This window comes from Condylura cristata, unplaced genomic scaffold, assembly GCF_000260355.1.
Source record: "Condylura cristata isolate star-nosed mole 26May11 unplaced genomic scaffold, ConCri1.0 scaffold00003, whole genome shotgun sequence".
NCBI classification, from domain to species: Eukaryota; Metazoa; Chordata; class Mammalia; order Eulipotyphla; family Talpidae; genus Condylura; species Condylura cristata.
Window position 1 is genome coordinate 48,730,566 of NW_004567104.1, and position 20,501 is coordinate 48,751,066.

At 41.3% G+C, this 20,501-nt stretch overlaps 2 protein-coding genes across 8 annotated transcripts in view; one reads left to right on the top strand and one right to left on the bottom strand.

The window, feature by feature from the left end:
* Positions 1 to 4,863, top strand: part of DCBLD2 (discoidin, CUB and LCCL domain containing 2) — a 62,790-nt gene extending 57,927 nt beyond the window's left edge. Inside the window, exons 15-16 of the mRNA XM_004675260.2 lie at positions 101 to 238; positions 1,368 to 4,863. Coding sequence (XP_004675317.1) covers positions 101 to 238; positions 1,368 to 1,837 — 608 coding nt within the window. The 3' untranslated portion in view covers positions 1,838 to 4,863. The remainder of the gene's footprint in view (positions 1 to 100; positions 239 to 1,367) is intronic.
* The window catches only part of ST3GAL6 (ST3 beta-galactoside alpha-2,3-sialyltransferase 6), a 68,622-nt gene continuing 52,712 nt past the window's right edge, over positions 4,592 to 20,501 (bottom strand). For 4 of the 7 annotated variants that reach the window (XM_012732703.1, XM_012732708.1, XM_012732730.1 and 1 more), the window contains 5 exons: positions 14,123 to 14,218; positions 11,289 to 11,475; positions 11,051 to 11,188; positions 7,122 to 7,274; positions 4,592 to 6,295 (listed from right to left, as the gene is read on the bottom strand). In XM_012732703.1, coding sequence (XP_012588157.1) covers positions 6,209 to 6,295; positions 7,122 to 7,274; positions 11,051 to 11,188; positions 11,289 to 11,475; positions 14,123 to 14,218 — 661 coding nt within the window. In that variant the 3' untranslated portion in view covers positions 4,592 to 6,208. The remainder of the gene's footprint in view (positions 6,296 to 7,121; positions 7,275 to 11,050; positions 11,189 to 11,288; positions 11,476 to 14,122; positions 14,219 to 20,501) is intronic. The other 3 variants (XM_012732712.1, XM_012732724.1, XM_004675261.2) reach the window with 2 other exon arrangements.

The window sequence follows — 20,501 nt, forward strand, 5'->3', positions numbered from 1 at the left end:
AAATGACTTGAAAACCACAGAATTTCTCCCTCAATATGCTGTTTTAATACAGACATTAGTTTGTATTCATTGCTATCTTTTGCTTACAATCACAATGAAGGTTGGTGGAAAGGAATGAAGCAGTTTCTCCCTGCCAAATCGGTGGAACATGAGGAAACTCCAGTTCGCTACAGCAGTAGCGAGGTTAATCACTTGAGCCCAAGAGAAGTCACCACAATGCTGCAAACAGACTCTGCAGGTAATGATATGGCAGCCTTCGCACGCAGAGGAAGAAGCTGCTGTGCTTACGGCAAATGGCCCTGGGATTTACAATATCTTTTATCCTTTTCATGCATAAGAGAAGAGCTGTTTTTCCAAAAATAGGACTTTTTATTTATATGTCATCTTAAAGATTTATTTCTGCATAGAAGAACTGGGATGGAGGCCAGAGATACGGAGGTATGTATTGAGAGGATTCATCACAGACAGAGTTGCAGCTTTACTGAAAAGGCAGATCTACTGAAATACACTGCTGAGGGGAGCAGAGGGCGAGACAGGAGGGGTCTGCTGCACCATGTGGTCACCTCTCTGACCGGGGATCAAACTCAGGCCATGATAGTGAGAGCTCTGAGACCTCACTCCTTGCCACCAGGGAGTACCCTAGAAGGACTTTAAAAATATGACCTTGAGGCCCTCCCTGGTGGCGCAGCGGGTTAAAGCACAGCACTGAGAATCTGAAGCCACTTCGGCATGAGTTCGATTCCCGCCTGCCCCGGAGGTGACCACATGGCGTGGCAGACCTCTCCTGACCCGCCCGCTGCTCCCCTCAGCAGTGTACTTCGTCGATCTGCCTGTTCTGCTCCCCACTCTGTCTCTGGTGAAGCCTCTCGCCGCCCCTGAGCCTCTGGCCTGTACCCCAGTTCTGTATGCACAGGTGAATAAATCTTTTTAAAAAAAAAAATGACCTTGAGAGTGATTCTTGGGTCTTCTGTTGAAAATTGGGGCATTAATTTCTGAAAACTCTGGGCATATTGTGTGTTTACCTGGGTTTGTTTTGGTTTTATTGAGGCTATCAAGGTATTCAAAGGAGAGTAGGGAAACTATGGCAAGCCTTACAATATTTATAAAATTAATCAAATACATATTTATTTTAAACATTTTGTAATATTGGGAAAGGGGGAAAAATCACATTTTTCAAATCTGATATAGCAATCATGGAATATTTCTTCCCTTGTAAAATACTGTATACATGTAAAGAACTCTGTTCTTGCAAAATTACATGGGTGAGGCCATAAAGAAGCGTCTGCTTTGGTGTGAACCTTCACCTACCACCCCTCAATTGATTCCTGTATAAGTGTGATAACTTTCTTGTTTTATGGTATCCATAGAATATGCACAGCCACTTGTGGGAGGAATCGTTGGCACACTCCATCCAAGATCTACCTTTAAACCAGAAGAAGGAAAAGAGGTGGGCTACGCTGACCTAGATCCTTACAACTCTCCAGTGCAAGATGTTTATCATGCCTACGCTGAGCCACTCCCAGTTACTGGGCCAGAATATGCAACCCCAATCGTCATGGATATATCAGGGCACCCCACAGCTTCAGTTGGTCTGCCTTCAACGTCCACTTTCAAAGGTACAGGAAACCAGCCTCCCTCTTTGGTGGGAACATACAACGCTCTTATCGCCAGGACTGACAGCTGTTCCTCAGCCCAGGCCCAGTACGATACCCCAAAAGGTGGGAAGCAGGGTCCAAGTGCCCCCGAGGAGATGGTGTATCAGGTGCCACAGAGCACGCAGGAGGTAGCAGCAGCAGGGAGGGATGGTGAATGTGATGTTTTCAAAGAAATCCTTTGAGGGTGATGCTGCTTTTTACAAAGCATTTTAAAGCACATGGCCTTGGCTTTTTTTGTGTGTGTGCTAGTGGTAGTAATATATAGACTGTATTTCGTATCTGTCACAGCTGTGGTTGGAGGAAATGTGGTTACCGGGGTACAGGAAACTACTAATCTTGCCATCTTGCTCTTAAAAGTGTTGTGTGGCAGTTACTGCTTGCCTATTGCATTTTGAACATCCTGTTGTTACTACTGTAAGACGCTATTTTTAATACAGAAAAGGTTTCTTACTATGCACTTCAAAGAAATTAAATCACTGAAAGTATTTATTACCAATGCTGCAGATACATTAATGAACTCGAGAGGGCTCTGTAAGCCTAATTGGCAATAATGCATGGTACTGTTCTAGAATGTCTAATGGCTTGAAATCTTGCTCTTTGTGAAAGGTAGGTACTACCATGGTTTCCTGCTCTTCTGTATTTTCTAGAATTTTAAAAAAATTAATGATAGAATCATTTTTTGTTTGTAGTCATACACAATTGTCTTTTACTTAGGAAGATCTATAGCTGCGAAACTGACTTGTAGTGAGCAGGGCAATTGCTTCTTTTCACTTTCAACACTCTCAAGAGCTTTTAACACTTCATGGTACATGGCTTGGTCTCATGGCTGCTTATTCCTCCTGGGGCCCTTTGGTGGCCAGCCCCATTCTTAAGTTCATAATGCTTGCTTAATTGAGTTCTTGAATTCAGATCCTGTCTTTAAGTGGATACTTCTCTGTGGGAACAGGAGTAACTTTACAGTTTAAAGTTAAGAGAGGAAATTTTGTCTCTGTCCCTTGCACCCAACTGTATTTGCTATGGGAATTTGTTTAGGAAAATGGTTAAAGCTTGAGGACTTTTAAGTGAACCCTATAAAAACGTATGACAGTGAAAGGCAAAATCATTCTGCTGAGAAGTAACCAGATTTGTCCTCTTTGAATCTCAAGCTGATTGTTAACTAGAATTTTAAAATTTGCTTTCATGGTCAACTATTCTAAGAAATATAAACTCAGATGTATTATTCAGCTCTGCATTCTAGCAAGTGACTATCCAGGTCTTATTTCTGATACCTCTGGGCAACTTCTTTGTCCCCACTTATCTAGAAGTTGTCTTCAATTTCTTTGTGTAGTGTAAAAAACACCTTTTTAGACTGTCAAAGTGACTTACCTTCTTCTGTAAATATTAGTTTGTAGACTTAATATTAGATGTGTTTTCTCATCAGGGCCTAGTCATTTATTTTGGCCTGCCCCCAAATTATGTCAAAAGTCACTATATTGAACAGTGTTCATTTTGCTCGTTTCCAAGAATATCAGCCATCGGAAACAGAACTATTGATCTCCGCAGACTCTGCTTTCTAGTTGCATGATGGCTGTTAAAGGTTTTATTTTCGTTTCCAATTTTTCTTGTTCAAAGTAACATTTGTTTCAAAGTATTTGAAACAAAGCACAGATACTGAACTTTATAAAATATGAATGTGTAAAAAGCACATGTAACAATGCAGTCATCCCCTTTCAGGTGGGAAAAGTAAACCAATTGCTTTATTTTTTTATTCATCTTTAGTACAGAGAATATACTTTTCTTCAAATCATATGCTTGTTTGAAGCTTTAAGAGAAACATTTCCAGTAACTATTTCATTTTCCCAAAGATGCTTGCTATTTTTATGTAATTGTGTGCACCTGATTTTTTCCCCCATGGAACTTAGAGGCAAATGTTTTCTTTAAATGATGCGTACTTTAAGACTTGATTCATAGTGCCACTCTGCTGATAAACTACCAATGATTTTTACACAAGTTTTTACTACTTTTATATATCTTACTTTCCAAATGAAGAGCTGAGCCTGATACAAAGGTTTGTTTGGTTTTGTACTTTTGAGTTTGTTTTCATAGTAATGAAGAATTGTTTTTGTTGTTTTTCTACTTTTTATGTCCTGTGTGTGTGTGTGTGTGTATATATATATATATATAAATAGCTTTGGAGACAATCAAGTAACAACTGTGAAAGTAACCATAAAAAATTCTTAATTTTAAATCTTTTAGGTGTTTCAAGAATTAAGTCACTGTGTTATATTGGATTTCTTTTCCAATACAATTATAAAAATAGAATCAGTGGTGCAGCAAATGTGGCCATTATCAGTTTCATAAAATTACACTAACTTCGCTGTTACTTGATCTTAGGAAACCAGCACAATTAAAGATTGTGAATGTTGATTTATATTTTATTAACTATAAATCTAAATAGATCCTATTATATGTTCAGGATCTAGTCCAGTTATTTAAGTTCATGTTTCACTATTTGCACTTTGCATTGAACAATGGGTTTATTCACTGATGAAATAGTTCAATAGAGAATTTTTTATACAGTCATCGAAATTGACATTATGCATATACTTGCCCTTCCTCCCCCGGGGGAAGCAGAAAATGAGCTCATCTAAACGTGACATAATTCTATGGAAAGTGATAATGGTTGAACTTCTCTGCCTTGGCTCCACATTGTTACCTGGAGAGCAAAAGCAATATGGAAACACCATGTCAGATAATAAAATTAGAACTGAGTAGGTGGGATAGACAGAGCTTTTGAAACCATGAATCTCTACCTAAAATAAATTACCTTGTCCCTACCTCTCAATTTGAACTTGAAGTCCCTAAACTGCAAAACCTAAATCAGAGTTGTGTGCTTATTTATATACTTTTTAGGTCAACTGTGGCACCAACTCTTATTTAATTCAACTTGTGATTAGTTTCTTCTTCATCTCTTTTTTTTGGGGGGTTGGGGGGGAACAGAGGGGAAGAAGGATGCTGGGAAAGGTAGGGGGAAAAAAAAGTTTGAAATGCATATTAGAAATAAAAGTGGCTTGAGTGTCAGTGATATTCTCCCAGAATGTACTTTTCTTACCTCGGCATGTACTGTAGTCACTCAGTGTTTGTATATGTTGCTAGAATTTAGACTGTATAAATAGATTTTAATGTGTTCATGTTTTTAATAAATTGTATAGTATGTGTCTTGCTCTGAGGTTTGTAGCCTTTTCTCATTACAGAAATGCTAGATTCAATGTTAATACTCAGATACCATGCCCAGTAACACTTGAAATTCCTTTCTTTACTAAGTCCAAATTACTTTATATCAACTACACTTCATCGTAGAGCTGTGTGGTATGCAAACTCTACATGTGGAGTCCACTTGACTTTTGTACCTCAAGATTAGAAGAATCAAAGGAAATGGAGGTGAAAGGTAAGTACTAGACTGGTGTCCACATGTGGCCATATGCAGCTATGTCTAACATAGTCCATAATTAACATCTGCAAACACAGCTGTTTTCTCCCTTATTCGGCTTTTAATTTCATTGATTCCTTGTTTCTGAATCTGATCTAATTAATATTCACACTGTATACACCTCTTTAGAGGGTTCAGTTATCAGTAACACCTTAAAGTATTGCACACTACTAACTGTTGTTCAAAAGAACAACTCAACTCATACCTCTTTGAGCAATTTTAATTCCATCTGTTTAATAACTTCTGCTCTTCATCTTTCTTTCCACCCTTTTTCACCCCTCTGTCAATAACTTTTGGTCACATTCATTAAAATAAGAAAGATGAGCTCACCACATTTGCATCCCACGGGATTCTTTTCTTGTGCACCCACGTAGGTAAATTTTCCATTTGAAGATGAAATTTAATCATGTGGACAATTGAGTTTTTCATGAGTATATAATTTAAATCCAAAAAATAGCTTGGCTCTTCTTAAGGATTTACTTACTTTATCATCTTCATCTTTCCTAATTTAGTGAATAAATTAAACCAGGCAAAAAATGTTTAAGAATTTTTCCCTTTAAGCTTGCCTAGCTATATTTCTTTAAAATAGTCACCAGACTTTAGTAATTGCATTCTTTGGTAGAATGAAGATACCTAATCATGGTTACTTAATTGCAGTGGGGACCGGGGAGCCAATTTCTGTAACATTCCTCAGAAGAAACAGGAACTACTAGTCAGTCATTCCTTTACCATTATCAAGGCCCAAGCCCAAGCAATTTACAGTAGTCAGGTACACTTCAAAATGTCATGTTATACTTACAACTTGTGCTAAATTCACTTGCTTACTATAAAAAGATATTTAAAACACCTCAGAAAACTATTTTTAAAAAAAATGCAATCAGAACTTAGTCCCTGATATTTTAACTAAATATATTTTGGTTTTCATAAATATATTCACAGAAATTAAGCTGGTGGTTATGAATCACCAGGCAACAAACAATACATAATTTTCTGATGAGTGCAGCCAACATTTTAAACTAAAACTTGCAGTATAAAAATAAAACTAATACTGTTAGCATTAGCATCCTCTTCTGATTCTGTAGGGTCAGTCTTGAGTCAAGTCGATTACGAAGTTTTTTTCTATAATGTCCTTCAAAAATAGCTGCTCTGCAGTCACATTGTGATATGCACTCTAAGGAAGAAAAGTTTTAAAAAAATATTATTATATGAATAAACTCCAGTAGCAGGTTACTTGTAAGGAAACTGTTAGACATAGGCAGCTTTCTGGGGTGAAAGAAATATCTAGATACATGTTATGTGTACATTTATTGAGCCAAATACTTAGGATTGTGCATTTACTATGTATGTTGCTGTTCTATAAGACAAAGTGTTTAATCTAGAAATCAATTTTTTTACATTTGTAAACTTCCTTCAGCTTATGTAGTATCTGGGGATAGTGACAGATTTTATAAGATATATAAAGTATGTACACACATACTTTAAAATTTATATTTCAGTATCAAAAAACATAACATTTAATCCTTTCATTTTGATGCTCCGGTAATCTGAATTAGGAAAATAGAATACTCTTTCCCATCTAGTCATTTAAAAACCTTTAAGGAACAAATCTAAATAATCCCTATACAAGATGAATGTGAAAATTCTTTACTGGCGTAAAATGTTAGACTTTACCATCTACATAACAAAAAAAACCAGAATATTCACTGACCATAATCATGTTTTTATGTAAGTTTGTTATCTTAAGTGGCAGTTTGTCTATATTTTAATAGCACAAGTAAGCTGCAGTATCTAAGATTGGGCTTGATGGTACTTGACAATAAAAACTATTCCCAAAAATTGGGAATTGCTTGTAGTTAAAATCTCTGGACTTGAGTCCTAGTTTCAACACTTGGTTGGTCTGAAATCCCAGCCCCTCAAAACCTGTTCTCTCAGAAAAATGACAGGATGAGAAGAGAATATAGGCATTCCGTCCAAGATTATACAAAAATGTGTATTACCTTGTTCATCAAAGACATGGTGGCATTCCCATAGTAGTGCAAAGGACTCTGGAGATCAGAAAAGTTGTATCTAAAACCAGCAAGGTGAACTTCGTGACATATGTGAAATGCCAGTGTGATGGCAATAATTCCTGTCGTTGGGTGTTTGGGTTTCTGGGAGGGTAAACAAAAATTTTTAAAAATCCAAACTAGATACTTGTTTACAAAACAGACTTGTTTGGCCAAATCTTATTTTAAAGATTCTGATGAGAACATTTAACTAGGAAAGAAATACTTAACTAAATGCTCATTATGTCCTAATGTTCAAAACCCAGATAATAATCTAAAAAGAATATAAGGTATGACTCAAACCTTAATCTTTCAAATAAAACAGCTGTAGTATCAGCCCAGAGAACAACTCTCCAATGAAGGAATACCATAAGGCTCAACGAAAAGGATACTGCTGCCTGGGTTTTAAAAGTAGATCTACCATATAACCCAGCAATTCCAATTCCTAGGTATCTATCAAAAAAAAAAAAAAAACTAATATGAAAGGAAGTCTGTACACCTGCACCTATGTGGATAGCAGTACTGTTTACATGAGCCAAGAAATGGAAACAAACTGACCCAGAACAGATGAGAGGGTCAAGAAGTTGTGGTGTGTATGTGTGTGTATATACATATATCCACAGTGGAATACTACTCAGCAATCAAAAGATAAGCCATGCCATTTGTGGCAATGTGGATGGAATAGGAAGGAATTACTCTAAAGGAAGTAAGCTAGGAGGAGAAAGATAAATACCAATGATTGCACTTACATGTGGGGTATAGTGAAGACATACTTTTAAGACCAACCTTGAAAGGTGACCATAGATCTGAGGCATCCAGGAAAGGTGGGAAAGGGGAGGAGAGTACAGTGGACCACACTTAGTTGCTTAGGTGGTAGGAAATGGTCTCAGCACTTAAGGGAAGAAATGCTTATTGTGATAGAAAAAAGGATATAAGGAAAACACATGCTGAGTCAAACACCCTGTGAAAAAAGCCTGAGGATTTTGCACCTGTGTATTTATAAATGGATAGAATCTTTGGAGAGTTAGCCTTAAAATATTTCATAACATTCTAATTATAAATTTAGCTCTAGGGAAGAGTGTTTTGATGACAAATTTTAATAGTATCAGACTGAAAATAAAAATTTCAGATATAGATACAGTTTAGTTACATTATTTTAAAATATCACCAACATTGAATCCAACCAACCCTTTTATATATATACATATATATATATACCCTGAAAAATGCTATAATCGGTTAGGATTTACAGAAACAAAATATATCTTAAACTTAGCAATTCAAGGATATTTCCTTTAGCAGTGTTTCTAGCAGACTATAGAAATTACATAGAATGACGTGAGGGAAAAAATTTTTAAAGCATAGTAAAATTAAACTTCATGGACAAAGCTTTTCCTTACCCAGAGTAGAGCTGTGACCCTACCACAAGCCCTTACCATCTTATGGAAAAGGAAGTTAGTGATTGGTTTAACAATCTTGGAGTCATCCAGCCTCATTGATTAGGTCACCCTTTCCATCACTGTCCCATTTCACATCTTCTACATCCTGTCTTTCCAACTTGAAACACTCTCACCAAGGTTGTAATTATTCTCTTACATAAACCTTCAGTTCTGTACCCTTCACTCACAGAACCTCTATTAACAGACTTATTCCTGGTTAAACCCTCACCCAGCAGCAAAACAGAGCAAGAGAAAACACTTATCTGCCTGGTCATGCATTGTATTTATGATTTAAGTCTCAAGTATCCAGTATATCTACCAATCCAATTACATTCCCTAAGTAAACTTCCATTCCTACTCTTCAGGTTAACAACTTTACACCTTTCTATCCTCCAATACCCCTCTACTCCTTCCTACTTTGGCATTCTGGTTTCTCTGAAAAATGACTGTCAATCAACTCCAATCTCCAGTCCATTGTCATCTCTTGACCCATATTTTCAGCGAGATGTCCTTGTTCTTACCTGTCGTCAACCTCATAATATACTGTATTTATCCAATCTTACCTCAGTAACATTGCTTCTGCTATTATCCACCTTCCCCCCTCATCAAGATTTGCCTCTTTTGAGTCATGCTTCCCGCCTACAAATACAGCATCTGGCTTTTAAAAACAACTTTCTGGCCCTCCCTGGTGGCGCAGCGGGTTAAAGCACAGCATCGAGAATCTAAAGCCACTTCCGCTTGAGTTCGATTCCCGCCTGCGCCGGAGGTGACCACATGGCGTGGCAGACCTCTCCTGACCCACCCGCTGCTCCCCTCAGCAGTCTATTTCGGCGATCTGCCTGTTCTGCTCCCCACTCTGTCTCTGGTGAATCCTATCACCCTCCACATCTCTGGCCTGTACCCTAACTCTGTATGAATAAAAAAAAATAATAAATCTTTAAAAACAACTTTCTTATCCTATGGCCTCTTCAAATTATTACTCCACTAACTTGGACTTTTTCTAGCAAAAAATAAAAAATTTGAGATTTGTCTCTACTTGCTCATTTTCTATATTATCTCTCACCTAATTCGAGCAAGCTCTCTTCCTTTCTACCCTTATCACCAATGTGACCTCCCTATTACCAGAACCAGGGGTAATTATTTGTGTTTACTCTCAGAACAGCAGGGCTTTAATCTACTGACATGTTCTAGCATCTCTAAGGATAATCAGGGTGTTTGTGTGTTTGGATTTAGAGATGCTACACCTAAAACAAAAAGCAAGGGATAAATCTGGTCATGTTTCAACTAAGAAAATGATGAAAAATCACAAAGCATACATTTAAGAAGTTGTCCTCAAATTTACTAAGAAATAGTTTAAATTTAAAAGTTATGCTTTGATTTGGAAATTTCACTTCCATGAGTCTGCCCTGTGGAAATCACTCAAGTGTGTAGAGACACCCCTGTGCATCGCTACATTTGTGCTGGGAGGTAGTAGAGGAAGCCCTGGGAAAAAGCAAGGTTGATAAAAACCTAAAAGCCTATCAATAGGAAAAGAATTTTAAAAGGGAGAAAATTAGAGCAATCATATAGTCAAAATTCTATTGAGCAGTGAAGTCTCATGTTTGTGTTTGCAAATGCACAGAAAATAGTCCAGCAAATAAAATGCAAACGTGGGAGGCACGCTCCAGAGGATTCTTCTTCCCTTTGTCTCCTGTGTCAATGGCTTGATCTTAAGCATACAGTACTTTCTTATCACAATTTTTATCATAAAAAAAAAACACGATGTATGTTTCTTTGGACTTCCTCTACTTTACGAATATGGAAAACCTCATTTCATTTGCGCTCTCATGTTCTGCAGTTACTCAAGCTTCAAATGAAAGACACATACCAGAAAACAGTATGTCCTGAGTAGTATGGACAAACAGGCAATGGGTTTTAATCAAAGAATTTAGTTTCAAGAAAGCTCAACATTACTATAATGGCCATCTTGATCAAGTCATTACATTACCAAGGTCTCTCCATGACTGCAGGAATATTTCTGGACTACCTTAGTATTGTCCTTCTCACCTTTCTTCTGGCATTCCTTTGATACTTTTATCACAGAGTGGTTCGGAAAGATCACACACATGTCCTGAGCCAGCCCTGCTCCCCTGAGTGCAGACTGCCTGTTGACCATCCTCTTCCCCAATCAAGCACATCTTACCTCAGTCCACTGAGGATGAGGCTGAGAGTTGAGCCACTGGGCATGCAGGAAGAGACCCCAGAAGGGTCCATGTAGAGGGTTCTTTTTATTTCTTGCAACTTGAGAAACAAATTTAGTATCCACAGATATTTCACTCACTCAGACTTGGCCCTCAGAGTCCACCTCACAAGGCAAAGTCCTCTGGCAATCTAAGAGCCCTAGGGCCTATCAGCTGACCCCGGCAATCTTTAGTGTAAAAATGTACAAATAAAAGTACATACCTGATTTTTGGGAAACACTTTTGGGAAATGAAGCAGTTCATAAGCTGCCATTCTGATAATGAAAGGATCCAATATTCTGATTTGATAAGGTTTATATATCAGATTCAAGGCTGGCTTCTTCCAAAAACCGTTAGTGTTCTGAAATAAAGTAAGAGTACAGAAAGTACAACATTGTGTTTATCTTTATTTAAGGGGAAATAGAAAGTAATATGAAGGTAGATCAATTTTATCAACTTACTATTTTGCCACCTGTCAGCAATTCCCACAGCCACTTTAAATCAAGTGGCTTAAATGCAGTGAGAATCACTGTAGTATTAGGATCATTGTGACTGAAATCTGAAAAAACAGATTCTGGATAAAAAAGTCGGAAGGTTGTCCTTCTCCCAACATCCTCTTCATGTCCTATAACAGGACCATTATTCATCCTGTGGGTGGTAAAACACAAGATTTGTAGATAAGTATGGCCAGGCCTCCTCCACCCCAGTTCGCAGAGGTTTCATAGTTGGGCCAGCGTCATCAGCCACATAGTCAGCAAGCCACAGCAAGCAAGCAAGCAAGCAGTCTTTCACGCTAATGGCCAAGGAGAGATTTCCCTTTCACGTGGTGGCTGCTTGATCTAAGGCAGAAATGTGCCTTCTATTTGAAAACTGTGGGGCCACTGATTCACTATTACCTCTGGGGAAACTGAAGGCTAAATAAAACTAATGGGAACCCAGAACCACAGCACACTAGAGCTAAGACACCGATAACCAGACAAAACCTCTCAGATACACAGATAAGGGCCCTGAGGCCAGATATAAAGCTACGTGCCCAAAGTTAGAGAGTCATGCAGGACGTGGCTATATGTCTTAAGTGACTGACAGGCAAGAGTAATCACATTTAAGGTGAAGTCCCATCAAAATTGTTGCAATCTGAAATAACATAACAATATAAAATTGCTGTATTATAACCAAGTACATTTAAGTGAATGTCTATTGCTGTAGTGAACTAAAAAACCACAGAGGATCCACTGTTGGGTTGTGTCTACCCAATGCCAAGATTAGACATGCATTATTTATGCACATGATGAGGGCATGCAACTAAAAGGAATGCTTTGTTTCCACAACAGTGTCCCCTAGGATGATAACTACTGTTTCACCATTTGCCACTGACTAGTAACACTTGAAGTAACTTTCATATTGTGCTGTGATATTTTCCCACCAGGACTTGCTGTGGTTCTAGGTGATGAGATTTTAGACAGATGAAATTTGTGAATGCTTCAAAACTTTTGTGGATAAGTTTTCACAGCTTTAAAAGGAACAACAGAAATTAAGATGGCCTTGCTATGTGAAAATGTTTGGAAAATTGTACCCCAGCAAATCCTGCAAGTACTGCTGTGTGACCCACTGTGTTAAAGCTTTTCCTTTCAAAAGACTATCCATAGCCACTCCCAAAACATATCTACTTACCCCAGAAGAGGGCCTTACCCTAACATTCAACAATGTTAGAGACAGAGATGGCTGCATTTTCCCAAAACTTTGTGTGAGACTGGGAAACTCTCTACAATCCCGATTATCTTTTCCATTACAGAAGATCAACCACATTGTGCTCCAAACTCCCATCCCTAGGCCCCAAACCAACTACTTTATCTACTGATTTCCAGCAGTTTACTGATGTGCTCTTGCATATTACAAAACAGAAGATTCTTTTTTGATTCCATAACCATCTCCAGCTATGATGTGATTTCTCAACTCCCCACATTTCTCCTCAGAGTGCCCATACCAGTATCTCACCATTCTCATCTGCATTCTCTCAACCCACTTAGTTGACTACCCCTCACTTCCTGTCCCCACCCTGCTTTTGTGATGAGTGTCCAGTTTCGGGTTTCCAGTACAATGATTGACTGTCTTTAACTTGCATGAACCTTACCTGTACTTGACCTGTTCAATCCTTCCCTCTGCTTAAAAGTACTGTGCTCTCTTGGCCTTTGTGATCACCTTTCTCCTGACTTTCTACCTTACTAGAGGGTCCTCTCCATGTCTTATTCCCTTGTCTTTGTTTAACTCCTAAAGGGTTCAGTATTACAAGGCTAAATCAAGGGCCCTCTTCTCTCCCATGGAAATCTTTAGCCAGTTTATGGTTTAAATATATAGCCTATACACTGTTTATATCAAGAGTTCATCCTGTTTATCTACCTCCCTCCTTGATTTAACCATACAAAGCTAATCAGCATCTCAAAGTTTGCATGTTTATGCAGAAATAGTGATTCTCCTTGAAACCTACTCCCACCATAATTTCCCTAACACAATAAATGGCACCATGATTCCTCCCAACTCAAAACATAATACATACAGCAACAAATTCTGGTAGCTCTACCTCTAGAACATGTTTCAGTCTGTACCCACTTACCTCCCCCATGGCTATCCTGTCCTAAGCCACGGCCATCTACCTGACCTCCTTACTTGGCTCTCACCGGCCATTGCTTGAGATATAGCCAGGCTATGTTCAAGACAATCAGATCTCATTACTCTTTTGCTTAAACATCTTCGAAAACTTCCTTAAAATCCTAGCGTCTAATCCTAGTTTAGAGAGCCTGACCCAGTCTGCGACCCAGTCTGCAGCCCAGCCTGCTGCCCACCTCGCTCACCAGTTCTCTCACTGTACCTGGCATGTCCCAAAGCCAGGCTTGCCGTCCTCCTGGGGACCTGCAACAAACGCGCTCGCTGCCAACACTGCTCATGGTCTGCATGGGCCCGCCCCTCCACGGGGGCCTAAGGCCAGCTAGAAGCTGCCTCGTCAGTCTACCCACCCAAAGTCATCATCACATTTTTTAATTCAGAGGGAGCAAGAATAAAATTTTCATTGCTGTCAACCCTATGTCTATAAATATTTCTGGTATATTAAGAGGTCCATATAAATGTTTACTAAATGAGTGATGTGATATCTAAACCTCCTTTAGCCAGCAACTGAAAGATGAGGTCGTATAATGTATATAAACATATTTAAACAATGCCCCTTTTATTTAAAGCACAGCTATAAGGACACCACTTTGTTTGAAAGAGCTGCAGGTCAGCAAAAAGCAAGTATATTTACCTTATTATTACATCGTAGGAGTCGATTTTTTCCCCTAATGTCTTATTCTTCAAAATTCCTCCATTACCAACCACCACACACTTTTTACATGGCACACTGTTGGGCAAATAGGTAAGTGAGAAATTTAGCCATTTTTCACAGAAGTGGGTCATTACAAAGCCTCTTCAAACTTTCAGAAACCCAGTGCCAAGTTTCACTTGCTACACTTGTAGGAAAATGACCACCTGGGACTTAAAGAGCTAGGGATAAATTATTAAAGTATAAGATCAAGAAGTAACATTGCACAGCATGTCAGCAGTAATTATTAACTCTCACCAGTCCATATGCACACTCTCATTTGATTCTTACAACCACCCACTGCCATAAGTGAACCTGATAGTCCCATTTCGCAAATGAAAAGGGGTTCAGAAAACTATCAGTAACATTTCAGGGGCATGCTACCAAGAATGACCTTGAGGATTTGGATTCAGGCCTATAGAAGCACTACTGACATGGGATCCTGCTAGTTACTACTGATAAAAGTGTGCTGGGCTGTTACTGACATGAACATGAACATCAACTGCCCCCAGATCCCAAGGTTGTAGCTCTATTGTATCTTCTCCATGTGGACATGAGCCACATGCCATCCAGGGGGGTAAGTATACCTTCTCTGTACCTGCCCATGCTCACTTCAGACCCCAAGTGAGCTGGTCCAATACATAACCAATACAAGTTCACTGTGTTCCTTCCAAAGAACTGTAAAGTAGCACAGAAAGGGGATTTCCCACACTAGCTGGGATCAGCTGAGGGCCATGTGGCTCATGTAGCATCAGCTATTTGAGTGCATCGCCACGACCCACCCACTTTCAACACCCTATCACCACAGGCCCCACCAAGAAAGATAAAATGTATCATGTCCTCCTCAAATGTCAGACCTAGAAAGAAGAACTAGGGTACAGACCAGAGGTAAGGGCAGCTGGGGGTGGAGTGGGGGGAGAGGATTCACCAGAGACAAAATGGGGAACAAAACATGCACATAAACTGATACACACTGCTAAGGGGGAGCAAGGGATGAGGTGGGTGAGGTCTGCTGTGCCGTGTGGGTCACCTCCCGGGCCAGAGCCCAAACTCATGCTTCAGTAGCTATGTAACAGGTGTCCTCAGGAAAAGGGGAGGTTCCAGGTTCCCCACCCCACCCAAAGGAGGTGGAGCTGAGCAGAGAGAAGAATCTGAGAAGAGACTGAAGAAGAGGAAGCAGGCTGGAGAGCCAGAAGGTGACCTGATGGAGGCTCATGGAGCAGAGACATGTGAAGAAGCAGCTCTTGTTTCTTGGCCCTGGACTGATTGAAAGAGATGTAGGTCAGAGACCCGTGTGGAGGTTGACTATGGCAGAATTTATCTTGATTTTGATTTTGCTCTTTTCTTCCCAAACTTGTCTGGCCATTTCTGACCCTTTTCTATGGGTCACCACCAGAAGGTACTTTAGACTTGTGTCAGGCTTTCAGGCCTGCCTTTGGGCCAATCCCTTTTGGGTGGACTTTTACCCACAAGAGGATGGGTTACTTTGGGTGTCTGAATTTGGAAACTATATTCTTTGTCTTCTCTGTATTCCACACTGATTGTATTAAGTTCCTTTCCATTAAAGATCTTACATGTACATGTTTTGTCTTGATGTGGTGGACAGTAGAGCCGATTAAGAGTGGGCAGGTTTGGGGACTCAGGAGTGTTTCTCTCCCTGGCCTGTAGCAGCTTGATAGCTCTAAGACTTTAACCCCAGCACCCAGGGAAGATTTATAATCTTTGTGTTTTTAAAGATTTATTTATTTATGCATAGAAGAACTGGAGTGTAGGCCAGAGGTGTGGGGTAAGAGGATTCACCAGAGACAAGATGGGGAACAGAATAAGAGGTGGATTTACTGAAATTCACTGCTCAGGGGAGCAGCAGGTAAACAGGAGAGGCCTGTGGAATAGATCCCCGGCAAGAATGGAACTCAAGGCCAGCAGTGAGTGTGATAGTGCTGAGGCTTACACCACCAGGGATACAGCACCACTCCCACCCCCGGAAAAATAAAACAGCTTTCTAAGAACCATGAAATCAGCAGAGCAGATGAATTCCAGACTGTCAGGCTCATTAGAAATTAATAAGTAGCATGACTGTACCTAATGTCCCACATTTAAACAGAACACAGGAGTCCAGGAACCACATATTGGCCATGTCAGGTTGAAAGACTGTCCACATTCATAACATCTTTTACTTAGAATTTGTTTAGCTTATCTATCTGGTAAGTTTGTAATACTCTAAAAATTTACACATTTTAATTTGCAGCTCCAAATCATGTCTAAAAACCAGTGTATTACATCAGAGATTCACAGGGGGCAGTGGTGGGGGTGGGGCTAGGGAGCAGACTTTTGGGGACCCAGCAGTCCTGAGGAGGTGACCCTAGCCCCCTTGGTTTCCACAGAGGTTTGCTTCACAATGTGCCCTACAGTTTCTTCCCAAACTCCTTTTGTATTGGCCTCAACTGTGAGAGGGACATTGCCTCTAAATGCTTTCATCTACAGGTGCAACATTAATTCCTATTTCAGGAAGGCTATTTTTTTTTTTAAAGGTGCTCTATGGTCTGGTGGCAGGAGAAAGATAGGAACACTATAAAATATTCAAAATCCTCTTCACCAGAGCCACCAAGAAGTGGGGACAATCCCCATGCCCAATTTGCTGGGCCTTTCCATGCCTAGCCTGGGGAAATGGGGAGTGCCTCGACCTGACACATTAGGGACCAAACCCCCCAGGGTGGCTCCACCTCCCCCAGGGCATGCAGAGGAGGCTGGGCCCTGGGGAGGGAGGGAGCTCAAAGGACCAGCTCTCAGTGATAGCTCAGATCCTGTGAGGTTACCTTCCTGAAGGTGGAGGGAGAAGATGGATTAATTATGGTACCCAGATAACTGTCTTTCTGGAATAAAGGCTGGAGGTCACTATCCTTCCAAGGAGAGGCCACAGCTACCAACATACCCCAGGCTTCTTATGCTGGAACAAGGGACTCCTGACCCAGACGCCTAATCTCTGAAGTTGGAGCTCCAAAAGAGGTAACTCAGCTCATTCTCAGACACACTACAATCGTGTTCAGCAAGGACCTGACAGGCTGTGTGCAGCGTCATAGGAATGCCCCTTGGTGTGGCCGTATTGGGCTGGATAACAGGCGCCATCACTACATCATGGGCGGGTATAACGCATCACAAGAGAAGCTTTGTCTCGTGGTGATAATATGACACAGCCCCATCCCCACTCACACTTGAAGACCTGGTCCCTTTCTCACAGGCTTACAGAGCTTCCCAGTAGAGAGAAAAGAGGGAGCTGACAGCTACAGACAGGTCTCTTCTATAGGAGCGCCAAGGATTTGCTAAGAGAGGGCCCTCCTAGCACCTGGTCTCAGGTCAAGGTCCCTCACAGGGTCTCAGTAGTTTCAAGGATTTAGTAAAAAGGCAAAGCAAGGTCTTGAGCCCCAGGGCAAGTTAGGTGTAATTAGGCAGCTTTAGGGACAGTCCAGGCAGGAACTCCAGGAGAGTTAAGGAAGGCTCCAGAGATAAGGGCAACAGAAGAAATGAAAGAAATTCCAGAGATAAGACTAACAACTTCCAAAGGCAGTTAATCAAACACCCCAGGACCAGGGACAGCAATGTTCCTGGACCCGGGTGCCTTAGCTCTGGTGACCTAAGACAGTGAGACTAGGGAAAACTAACCATTCACAGAGACTGGTGGGGCTTTAGAATAATTAGGGAAAGACGGTCTCTATACCTGAGGCACGACTCTTTACTTCTCCCTGGTTCCACAGGCCTGGGAGTCACACTTTATTTCTCTTCCTTTTCTGCCCCCAATAAACTTTTTCCTTCTCTAAGCAAATTTGCCTCCTTGCTTGCTTGCAAAGTTCCTGCTGAGGCTTCCTGAGAGACCAGCCCATGGTGGTACAGTGGCTGGGACTCAGCACTGCTTCTGTAGCCTGGGAGCCATTCCTGGCTGGGAGACTAGGCCTGAAAACGCAAAATTATAGTATCAGCCTCCCTTGTGGTGCAAGGGGTTAAGTGTCAGCACTATGAAGCTGTCTGCAGCATGAGTTCTATCCAGGGAGCTGACCCATATAAGGCGCAGCAGACCTCTCCCACCTCTCTGCTTCCCTCCGCAGTGTATTGCGTAAATTCCCCTACTCTTCCCTCTGTCTCTAGTGAATCCTCTCATCCTCTCTCAGCTATGCTCCAACCCAAGCCCCCCTCACACCTCTGGCCTACATTCCAGCTCTTGTATGCATAAATAAATCTTTAAAAAAAAAAAAAAAAGACAAAGCAATCGCACAGATACCATCTCACTCAAGAGCTCCAACTCTAATTATGCTTTATAATTCATATTTTTTGGAAATTTCTTTTATATCTCCCCTGTCAGCTTTATAGAAGGCAGCAGGTGGAAGGCAGCAGGCCTATTATAGGAAAAGTTTGCCAATACCTTTGAAAGAAACCTTGCCAAGGAAATTGCACTTTTGTGCCTGGTAAGGGGTGTGACAAAGGCCCACACATTTTACCAAGGATCACATATAACATTGCAAACTCTTTTGGGGATGTCCTCAGAAGTACTGTTGGGCAATAACATCTTATCGGCAAGTCGTATTCTGATTCTGGAGAACCTGTAAAGATTTGTGATACGCTGTTTGCCTCACACACCTACTCATAATTCCTTTCTCTCCACTCGTCCCAACAGGTCCCCACTTATTACTCAGGGAGTGAATCATCCTCTCTGGCTTCATCCACTTAACCTGAGATCCTGCTTCCCCTGTTTCCTGGGGGTGAATCAGTAACTCCAGTTGTCGTTTGGGTGATTATATATCTTCACTAAAATTACTGGACACAACCTTCATGCAAGACAGCTGTTGTGAACTGTGATGCCCAATAGGCAAGACCCGTCTCAGTAACATGTCTGAGTCCTCCAATCTTCCTGATCCATGGGCTTTGCATTTTTTAAATCAGGCAGGTTGTTACATTAAGCATGGTTGTCATTTTCTATTTTGTGCCTGGAGAAATATACCTGCTCTTTCCTCCTGCACCCTGGAAACAGCATGTGCCCCAAACTACTCACCCAGAAAACAAAATCATTCCAGAGTGCCTGAACCTGTTAATGGAAAATCTGAAAGCTGCTGAAACATTAATGGTAAGAAATTACACTTCCCCCAGGTGAAGGCACCTTTCTCATCTGGTCAGGCACATCCAGAAGGATCACCAGCGTGGGGCCCCTGTGCCTCACAGGCAGGGTGCCCCTTTCACAAGCATCATGGCAGTCACACATTTCTCTGCCAATATTTGGTCTAGAGGGGCCACGTGACCCTCCCCAACAATAAGACATTAGGGGAGACTTACTCCAGAAAGGGTTTTGTCTGGAGGAAAAGAATAGTTTCAACAGAAAAGGACTTTCTTTTCCCCACCCTTCCCTTCTGCTTAGAATGCTGATACATGATGACATAAGGTCAAAGCAGCTAGTTATTCTGCAATAAAGAGGGAAAGGCAGAGAGCACCATGGAGAAGCTGCCCGACATCAAGACTTAGTCCCAGAAGCAGACACTGCACGATGTGCGGGCCACACACAGCCATCTCGAGCGAGGTCCGTAGATGAGATGGTCCGTAGGCACCGCTGGCAGCCCGCCCTGCCAGCCACAAGCCACAGATGTGTGTGATATGGGAGCTAGTTAATGTCCCCTTTGTTAAAATCACCTTAGGAAAAGTGTTACTTGCAGCCAGAAGGTCCCAAAACACCGTACAGCGGGTAAGCTGTGGGTGTAGCCTTGACTGCTGGCCGGCTGCCTCCGCTGCTTCCTGGGACTTGGCCTACAGACCTGATCTCTTGATCTCAGTTTGCCCACTGGTGAAGTAAGGCCATCATCGAAAACCCTTTTTTCTGTGTGGTGTGGGCTGTAGCCTCGTCTGATCACAGCAGCTGCTGCAGATTAGGTAGTAACTGCTTCTGCATCTTTACCAAACAGGGCTTCCCCTCCCCCTCCAGTTCTCTCCTGGCAGAACCCACAGTTCTGGAAAGAACCCTGCAAAGCAGCAGATGGCCACAAGTGAGGCAGAGCTTAAGCTCCCTTCCAGAGCCAGGGGCCTTTTTGATAAAAATCACTGCAGTGTCCACTTCTTTTTCTTTTTAGGTGGCCTGAAACATGTTCCTGCCCTGGCTGGCTGGCGATCCATCCCTGCCCTGCTGATGCTGACATCATGGATTCTGTCTGGGTGAGCAGCCTGGCAGCCTGCACAAATTCCCACTCCTGCAGCAGGCAACTGACCTGCTCTGTTGGGTAAGATCATTCGTGAAGTTACTGTATAACCACCAGTGTGGGTTTCCAGCATTCTCATATTCTGGCATGCT